We start from the raw sequence: 10,163 nt of genomic DNA, 5'->3' as shown, positions 1-10,163 counted from the left end.
TATAATTAGTCGAATTTATTCAACAAGCTTCGTTTGAACACCAAAACTTAGGTAGATTCGATTTTCAAAAAATTCAATAACCCAAATTGTGTCGCATCCCTTTATGAGATGATGTAATATACAATTTACATCATTGAATTTTTGAAAACCAAATTTACCCAAATATAAGTAATGAGTTACACTAGATAATTGTCTTACAAAAAAAAACATGAAATACATGACTTTAGAGAAAGGTAACACTAGTGCTAAACTCTTCATTGTTGATTGTACTACGAATAAAAAGTATAAAGTGGAATAGAAGATATATCATAAGTTATATCAAAAGTTATATCTCTATTACTCATTTAACTAATTATGTCAAAATAGCTTCAAAATATATCATAAGTTATGAGGGTATATCTGTCAATTCATCATCAATGATATCACAAATAGGGCCCAATAATCTGACAAGGGAGGTATCTGATATTTTGCAAAGTTCAGGGGAGGTGAGTGAGACTGTCAGAAACCTCAGGGAACAAACGCTCAGGGAACAAACGGCTATGTAAGATTTTTTAAAAACATTATCTTATTATTTTATCAAAATAATTAATTTAACTCGTTAACTAAAATCACCCCTCTACCCCTGTTGATTTACACGCATTTCGACGAACATGCATAATTGTGATGTGCGCTCTTACGAAAGGGCCAGGCTTGTGTGATAATCATTTTACATGGAAGAAGACGACGCAGACAGTAATGAGTGGGGTGATGCGTCATCTTTCACGATCTTCTAACCACCTCAAATCTATCCATGTATGATGATAAACAAAAAGCGGGAGCCAATCAACTAAGACTCACAGAGTACATGGAGAAGAGGAGAAACAATAGATAAATCGAAGGAGCATTATACATGCGCATTGACGACCCGTTCACAAATTAGGCATCAGATTGCATATTCGAAGAACAAAACTTTAGTACTAACTGAACCTGGTTGGCGTTAATTATTGCCGTTGGTACCACTACAACATAGAATAGCACCGTCGCTTGAGCCCGTTCATGCACCATGCATTGTTCCCACGTTTTTTAATTAACCCTTTCAGCATAACCAGTGGACGTTAATCACATATCATCTGGAAACTAACCTTTTTTTCTCTGCCTTCCTACGGCGATTAAAGTACTACTAGTTGTTTTTTGGGCTTTCTTGCGGCGATTTAAGTACTAGTACTGCTTTTCTAGCCAGAAGGTAGTATATAAATGAAAAAAGTGGTCGGAATAATTTGAACTAAGAATCCAAAGGCCAATTAAGAATCCAAGTCCTGTACCACCTCTTCAATTTACGTGCGTGTGGTGTGTGTGTGTCTAGAAGAGAATAACGTACCCCCTGCTTGTTGGTAGTTGCATGCCTCCTGCAGTCAGCGAATCCAAAAGGCACATCTTTTTTCGATTTAACCACCAATTGCCCCACAGATTCCATAATTGATTTGTGTTAGGTGAATATTCGCTGCATTTTTCGTCCGCGGTTCCAAGTAACATGTGGACTCAAACAAGTCTAACAGAATCACACAAATACTTAGGCTTCAACCCGTTCTCAAGAAATGGAAGAAGCTCGCGGCCAATACTTCGAAGGTGAACACTACCAAAGGTCCAGACAGCAGCAGCAGCTCAATAAGCCACACCGGCACCACTAGTACCAAAAATACTAACAATAGTGGCGGCAGTGGCGGCACTGGTAATACCAGTAAAGAGTGTCAAGTTCCTCAAGAAAACACTCTTTCTCAGAAAGAGAAAGCACAGTAGCAAAGGGTGCGGTCTCGGGTGGCTCCAGCGACGTGGTGCCCAAAGGGTATCTAGCAGTATGCGTGGGAGAAGGGCTCACACGCATACGTGATCCCAATGGAGGATCTGGGTCACCAAGCTTTTGGGATTCTACTGACAGAAGCTGAAGAAGAGTTCGGGTTCCAACAAGGAGTTCTACAGATCCCTTGCCAAGTTGCTGTCTTTGAGAAGATCCTGAAGATGATGGACGAGAGGAGGGATGCGCCGAATGCACGATTTCAGTTTCACTACTACTAGAGGAGATCAACTGGACATGGATATTAATAGCAATGTTGGATATTGCTACTCGCCACACCACCACCAGCCTCCTCAAATGCGCAGATGATGACATCGCTCGATGTTGTTGATCCCCTCCGAACATCCCCTCGTTAGTGATCTGCTCCTCATGTACCCATCATCCCAACTTTACTATTTACCAAGGAACATATATATAGATACAAAATCGTTATAATTCATCCATCTCCTTCATATGATTTTTGTTACCTTTTCACTAGATACCAGATACTACTTACATTTGTGTCGGCCCTTAGAGGTCGATGGGGAAGGCAATCATGTGCTGGCTCTGTACCTAGTTACAACTACAAGCTGGATCCCTTCAAAAGAAGTCTTGCTGTTTGTTCTTTACTTATTTTAAAATCACTGTTGTTGTTGTCGTTTCTTCTGATCAGTAACTTACATGATGCTGTGAGAGAAACGTCACTGAATGATTTGATCAGATGGATTGAACTGATGTTGTAAAAACTAAAAAGTGCTGCAAAGCAAGTACTAGTAGTAGCCTATTCTATTCAAGTACCGGTCACAAATCATACCATAATTAAGCCCGCGAAGGCGAACAAATACACTTCATTGTGGCACTACTGGAATTAGGGTGGACTCGCTTTTCAAACGAAGGAAAAAAAATTATACTACATTTGTCAAGGGTAAACTGATTGATGTGTAAGCAGCTTGTAGTTGCCTAAGGACTTTATACCAGTTGACGCATGAACTAATCTTCAACTATACTTGCTAATGATGCTAGTCCAGCTGCCACTACAATTACAAGCGAAATCGTTGATTGCAGACTTTCCAGGATCACGCTTCTCATGCTCTAGCTTCACTGTTTCAATTATTCTATTTTTTATTTTTTTGGCTACTTCCTTTCTACATGGAGGAATACTTCCATTGTTCTCCCCTTTCATTTTGGGTTGTCGGTCATCTTCTTCCATCTACCATGTTTTCTGGTTTTCACCTTCTTCCCCTTAGAAAGGTGGTGAAGACAAATAATACTTATTCAGACATCATGTCCGTGCGGTTTGTTTGTGTTGTATAACTTTCTTAAGTTTTCTCATTTTTAGTAGATTGGACCTATTTTATAATTTTCTCAAAGAGGGATTTGCTATAAAAATCAACTCTTTTCTGACAATTTATGAAGGTGAGCAGGTTACACAGATTTAGGCATTGTGCTTTGTTCAAAATTGACTCTAAGGTCTCACCAATGTGATCAACTAACTTGACTGGATTGTGGTATCTCTGCATGTAGCTGATTAGTTGTATTTTGATTATTTAATTCTTTTAAAAATTGTGTAGGGAGGAGGGCTTTGTGATAATTTTTTTTTTGGGTCACAAAATCAATTTGGCTTTGTGATGGTTGTCAATGTTATTTTTGTCAATGAGCTGGCGGAGAACATGTTGATGTGATATTTGGGGCTGCTGTTGCTACTGGGAAAGTGACACCAAAAGTCTTTGATTAAAATACTTCTGAAATATCAGCATACAGATGATTTTCGTGCAATCGTTTTTTGTGGAAAGTGTTCTGGCTGCCTTATTTCTTCCAAAGGTCAACTACACAAAAGCTATACACATGCTCTTCTTGATGAAAAAGGAAAAAAAATTTCTATGAGAGGGGCTGTTTTTGGGGCTGATTCTACAAGTAAAATCTTCGCATTTATGAAATGCGACGTCCTTAGACTTTGCATTTGATAAATGTAAGGTTCATGTTTCTAAACCAAAAAAAATGATAAACGTTTTTTGTTTAAAAAAAAAAGGGTGCCAAAAGCTCGCATTTGTAGCTAACTATCTTCCCGACTAAACTCATCTTCGAAACCGCGAGCGGTTGCTCCTACGGTTACCACCACAGTTACCTACGGTTACCACCACAGTTACTAATCAGACATTCAAATGCAGTTTTTTTTTTCCACACTTTGAACTAATACTCTCCAAATCAACATCCCTTCTTTTAAAGGAAATCATTTTACCCTTTTTTAGTGCAAACTCGCCTTGTTTACCTCGTGCAAGTTTTAAAAATAAAAAGTGCTATTCAACATATTGGATAGCTCTCTCTTAAACCCATGATAAAGCTAAATAATATCACTAATCTAACCAGTACTAAATACCAACCCAATTAATATTTCGTAGTTAGAATTAGATTTTTAAGATATTTGAAGTAAGCCTTAGGACAACTAATTCTACGTCAACTACGCATCAACTATTGTTAATATATATCTAGTATTCAGAACTTAGTAAATTTGTAACTCTATCATCAACAAAGTTGGACAATGTAGTATGCGCATTATTTCTATCATTATTAATTGACTAGATAACATTGTACATCTTTGTCAAAGAAAAATATTATTTTTATACTATATGCTAATATGATAATTAACTAATTCAATAACTTGCTCAGCAATAGGCATAATTAGATAGTATGGGGAGTGGTTGAATTTAAAAAGGATTTACAACTGGCACAAATTCGATTATGGACCAAGTAATATTAGAGTTCAGTTAATGAGAAATTCAAGATCAATGGATAATAACCTTAAAATTCATTCTCCGTAATTTTACAAAATAAAAAGCAAAACCCACGCTCAAAAGAAAAACAAAAATGGTTTGCTTGAATTTATATATAAAAAAAAACATAAATGTATGAGCATGAATTTATTAATATTAAAAAACTAAAAGGTTTCAAACCTCGCATATGCTAAATGCGAGGTGCTGGACCTCGCATTTGACAAATGCAAGGTAAAGTGACCTCGCATTCAACAAATGGGAGGTCTGAAGCAATTTTTTTTTTGTTTTTGCAAATCAGAAATTCAATGATAAATCGTATTTATAAAATGCAAACTCAGTGAACACGTATTTTGCAAATGCAAACATCACTTGACGGAATGCTATACTCAAAAAGCCGCATTTGTAGAAAAATTTTAAATTTCATCATATAATTGGGAATTTCTCCTGCACTTGTCCCCTATTGTTCTGCTTCATCTTTTGCTCCTCTCTTCCCTCTCATGTCTCCCAGATTTTATTAACAGCACTAGTGATGTTTTAGTGTGATGGAAACCAATTAAATAATAGTAACTTGGTTTAAATCCTAAATCAAGGAAAGAAATTACTATTTGGCATCTAAAGGCATGCTTTCATGGCAACCTATTGAAGCTAAAAATTGTCCTAGATGGGCATTTCAAGGCACATAAAGAGAATCAGGAGACATGGATATCATCTGAAGGAGGCTTGAATTGGAAAATGTTTCCTCCAGTGAAGGGCACCTCCTACGGCTGCCATCAAGACTTTCTTTTGTGATGTGCATTAGCTCTCTAGCGACATCTGTCATGCCAAGTTTGCCATCTACACCAAACAACAAGCATCTGGTTGTAAGGTCCGCAAGAATCTCAATCTGCTCTCGACGACAGAGAGGCTGTTCATGATAGCAAAGAAATGGGTCTACGACTTCTTCGAGCTTTCCATTCCTTATCATCTGCAAAGCTGTCACAGGAATATCCATAGATTTTGTACCTGTGATGACCTCTAAAAGAATCAGACCAAGGTTGTAAACATCATGCATTTTGGTGTATGAGCAGTTAGGTAGTGGATTGGAGATGCCTAGCCCAAATCCAGCAATCTTTACGGAAAACTCATCATCTAAGAAGATATGACAAGATTGGAGATCAAAATGAAAAATGGGAGGAGAAATCTCATGCTGAAGAAATGCAAGAAAACTCGCAGTTTCAGCAACAATATTCAGTCTCTTAAACCAGTCAAGTCCTATCATCTTTGGATCTTCGATTTTGGATATTTGTTCTTCCAGAGTTCCATTAGCCGGATAGTCATACACCACCAGCAGAGTATATGTAGAAGAATCAATAGACCATCCAAGCAAGTGGGCCATGTTCTTGTGCGAAATAGCTGATAGGGCCTGGACTCGTGAAAAGATTTGGGTCAGCTCAGTTCCACTCTCGCATCGTATCATGTGAACAGCAACACGAGATCCATCCAAGATATCTCCGGTATATAGTGCGGATTTGATGCCGTCAGATAGTTTTTGCCCATTATCGAATCCTCTCGTCGCTTGCTCAAGCTCATGGAAAGTAAACATTTGGGTCGTGTGGGCTGTGCTGAATGACATACTTGAACCATCGCTGCAGCTTTCATCGGGCTCATGTCTACTACACTGACTACTCTGCTGTCTTTTTAGAAGACAGCAGAGTCCTACGAAGGACGCGATCGTGGAAACTGCAGCCAGAGCTCCTACAGTTAGCGAAATGTCACGATCGAAATCAGTAGACATGTAAATACAAAATTCCGAGATTCACTTGAAAATTGTAAATGACTAGCTATTTTTTGAATTCTTCCAACTCAATTACAATTAACCTTTCCTACACACAGTTGCCAATAGCAGGAAAAAAATTTTAATATTCTTTTTAGCAAAAAATGGTAAGAGCCCGTTTGGATTGAATTTTTTTGAGGATTTTTTATACTGAAATACTTTTTTAGGATGTGATGTATGTGACGTGAAAAATAATTTAAAAAAATGTGAAAAAACATATTCATAGTAAACGGAAAAATTTCTCCTGAAAATGACAATTCAAACAATAGCAAAGCTTTTATATTGCATCTGCATGCCTCTCTCTTTATAGTAAAGCTTTTGTTTTACCATATTTTGATTACGACAAAACTTGGAGATAAACAATGATACGAATAATACACTAAGTATACCACTGCACAACATAAACAATGATATAAACATAAACTTAAACTTAGAGATAAACTGCACTACCAATGCACAACATAAACTTAGAGATAAACAATGACATGAATAATAAACTTAGAGTATACCACTGCACAACATAAATAACTGCAACACATAAGATATTCCAGAATTTTCTTTGCTACTCCGTAACAAGGATATGAGAGAGAGAGATAAGAAAAAAAAAAGAAATAATTTTAAAAACCTCCTCTGAGGTTTTCAATAATTTCACTTAGCACCTTTAACATTTTATAAATTACATATATTTCACTTGCCCATTTAAAGAGACAATCCTAGTCTTGACATTCTAAGGAAAAAAAAAAAGGAACTTATTAATAAGAAAGTCCATCTTAAAATCAGTAATTCCTAACCTTCGACGTAAATGATTGTCAAATTGGTAATATTTTTTTGGTAACTTTGAATATTATCTAACTTTTTTCAGTACTATCAATCCTAACCTTCGTCGTGATCAAATGTCAAACTAATAACATTTTTTTTATAACTTTGAATATTATCTCATCTTGTTTGTTTTTGGCATCAAAATCAACAATAAATCAATAATAGCTATAAAATAAATAGTCTAAAATCACTACTAAATTACAGTGGTTCCCCCACCCGACTAATTTACAATTTTTTTAAAAAATTATGATGACACTTTCTCCTCCATTTTGAAAAGAGTCTATACTGTCAACAAAGCACTATTAAAAGTAACCTATCATCATGAGATTTATTATTAGAGTTGATTATTAAACAACAAACATGAGTATAAAAAATTTGACACTCATTCCTTTATAATTATACTAAATTACTTTATAATTGTTTAGAAGAATAAATTAAATTTTATTAGATCAGCGTATTTTAGGGTATTCATTAAATTCTTGACCATATTTTAAGATTTGGTTACTAAAACTATCAAATTAAGGAGGTAAGTATAATTTTTAAAACTTTAACGACGGTTAGTTAAATTGCTAGAAACCTAAGAGGAGGTCTCTGAAGTTTTCCCAAAAAAAATCCACCTACTGTAAGCAGCATTGCATTGTACTATTACGCACCAGCTAGAATTATTGCTTGTACCGTGTGATGGTTCTTTCGGTAACGATCGTTGACCGGAGCTTCCTTTCCATCACCCTGGCAGGCTGAGTCAGAGATAGTGAACCAGATCGTAAGATTCAAGTCAAAAGTAAAATCAAACTTTCACGGATAGCGACCCGCAACTTTGCATTGACAGATTCATTTGGGACAAAATGCCATGGACGACACAAGAGGATAAAGCGAGGAAGACGAGGAGTTTTAAACATGCAAGGAAGAGAAAAGAAGCACCAGCAGGCAGTAAGGGTACGAGTATATATAGATAACGGAACAGGGGAGTCATTGCTAGTATTCGTCTTAATTATGAGAGTGAAAAGTGAAAACCATTCTGGACTGACTATATGAATCGCCCTTTCAGCTTTCAAGTAGGAGAAAAAATTTCTATTCTCCAATTTTAATTTGTCCAGTTTGTTTTTTTTACCTAAACATTTTCCATTACAGAAACAGGCCCCTGACGTAATGTAATTGCGCACTAACTTAACTCTGGTATATAGGTTGTATCTGTATTTTGAGAAACGTAGGGATAAAAATGAAATGACTCACGCTTGAAGCATCCAAGCCCAAAAGTAAATCCATCACCGAGGAATCCGTCACGACATTGGCATCTCATCCCTGACTTGACAGACGAGGCATTGATAGCGTCACCGTTTGTAGCACAAGTGGCTAGGGTCGAATTTCTGGGAATTGCCCACTCCAGCTTCACTCCCCCCATGCCTGTTCTGTTCCCTGGCAGAATAACCCAAGAGGAGAGTCCTCTGCATCCATACTGGGAAAAGAAAGAGAAACCATTACTAATACTGAAGTCAGAGAGTGGATAGCAGCAAGCAGGATATCCACCAACACCAGCAGCAACGCCACCGCCATCATGATCGCAATCTGGCATTAAGCTTTTTCCGCAGCCTGTTTTGCAAGGGGAAGCATCCTGGCAACCATACAGGGCTACCACATTATCGGTGGAGATGCCAAAGTACTGGTCCCCTGCAAAAGCGAAAGAATTGAGGTCGTTGTAGCCGCGATGACAAACGGACGTGTTGGGAAAATCGACCAGTACACCGTCCTGAAAGAAGTAGAGGACGCGGTAGCTTTGAGAGGCAATGTTGAGGAACAGTGAGGAGGAGTTGAGGCACGAGAGGCTGAAGGCACCTGAAAGTAACCCTGACCACTTGCAAGCAGGAGAAGAAGAAGCGCTGCTGGCATTCAGGCAGAAGGGGAACGGGATTTGAAAGATCCCGCACCTTTCACCGCCACCCGAGTAATAGGAAGACGAGGACGATACATCTTTTCTTTGCGATAAGGGAGGGTCGGTAGAAGCTTTTATTTGGTCGTCCAGTAGAAGCACTAGTGCTAGGATTACGAAGACGCAGCTTTTGGAATATTTGAAATTTTGGAGGACTTGAAGATGCGAGGACATGGATTGGCCTGAGTGCAGTAAAAATTACTGCTAAATAAATGCTGCTATGAGACAATAAATGTGTATGGCATCAACAGAGACTTAAGAGAGCAATCGGAGGCGTCTGAAACCGGTCTACTCTACTGCCGCATGCGATCAATATTGATGCGTTGCGTAGCACACGGTTGTATTGCTCGATACAACGTTACTACTCGATCATAAATACACAGTACCTTGTCACTCATATTACTACAGATAACTAGGAAGATTCTTTTATTCCCGGTCTTGGAATTAGAGAGAGAATTAGGAAGGAAGACAATTGGTCTCTGAAATGGGATACACTCGTACCTTTGAGCTTGGGCATCGTGGGATATGCATGTGTGGCAGAGTTGGGACTTGGGACTTGGGAGTTGGGAGCCCCCCCTTACCCCCGTCCCGATATACAGTACTATTAACCAACAAACGTTATTGGGGCGTTACTGGTCATCGGTAACTTTGCCCTTGCTGCCTGTAGCACTCTTAACCAGGTACGCAAGCCAAAACTTCACTTTCTTGGATTGTATTCTGCGGGAGTTTTTTGGAATTGGATTGCAATTTTTTGGGAGCTTCTGAAAATTGGATTGCATCTTTTCAGGGTTTTTAAAACTGCGATTACTGGGGGGAAAAATTGCTCTCTCTATTGATGGTATTTTGCGAAAGTTTTTTATTTTTGCAATTTCGATTGCATTTCTTGAGTTCTTAGGTGCTTTGACACTGTTTTCTTTACAGTTTTTTTTCAATACTTTGACACTTTTTTTATAGATAAAATTACAGTTTTGGTCCCAAATGTTTGAAATATGAACATTTTTAATCCTAAAGTTTAAACGAAAG

At 37.8% G+C, this 10,163-nt stretch overlaps 1 protein-coding gene and 1 pseudogene across 1 annotated transcript; one reads left to right on the top strand and one right to left on the bottom strand.

The window, feature by feature from the left end:
* Positions 1-1,509: 1,509 nt before the first annotated feature.
* Positions 1,510-2,052, top strand: LOC113760367 (annotated as a pseudogene).
* Positions 2,053-5,251: 3,199 nt separating this feature from the next.
* Positions 5,252-9,314, bottom strand: LOC113760366 (probably inactive receptor-like protein kinase At2g46850). Its single transcript, XM_027302915.1, has 3 exons — positions 8,447-9,314; positions 7,867-7,950; positions 5,252-6,315 (listed from the first exon to the last, which is right to left on the bottom strand). The coding sequence occupies exons 1-3, from the start codon at positions 9,312-9,314 to the stop codon at positions 5,252-5,254; spliced, it is 2,016 nt and encodes a 671-aa protein (XP_027158716.1).
* Between the last annotated feature and the right edge of the window lie 849 nt (positions 9,315-10,163).

Source organism: Coffea eugenioides, chromosome 2 (genome assembly GCF_003713205.1).
Source record: "Coffea eugenioides isolate CCC68of chromosome 2, Ceug_1.0, whole genome shotgun sequence".
Classification (NCBI taxonomy): domain Eukaryota; kingdom Viridiplantae; phylum Streptophyta; class Magnoliopsida; order Gentianales; family Rubiaceae; genus Coffea; species Coffea eugenioides.
The sequence above is the reverse complement of the archived record's forward strand: the minus strand, read 5'-3'. Positions and strand labels throughout refer to the sequence as shown.

Excerpts from the sequence above, each read along its gene's own strand:
- LOC113760366 (XM_027302915.1), bottom strand. The coding sequence starts at position 9,314 with ATGTCCTCGCATCTTCAAGTCCTCCAAAATTTCAAATATTCCAAAAGC. Across the intron at positions 7,951-8,446 it reads TGGGCTTGGATGCTTCAAGC|CCTGCCAGGGTGATGGAAAG; the intron begins GTGAGTCATTTC and ends TCTCTGACTCAG. Across the intron at positions 6,316-7,866 it reads ACAAGCAATAATTCTAGCTG|GAGCTCTGGCTGCAGTTTCC; the intron begins GTGCGTAATAGT and ends CGCTAACTGTAG.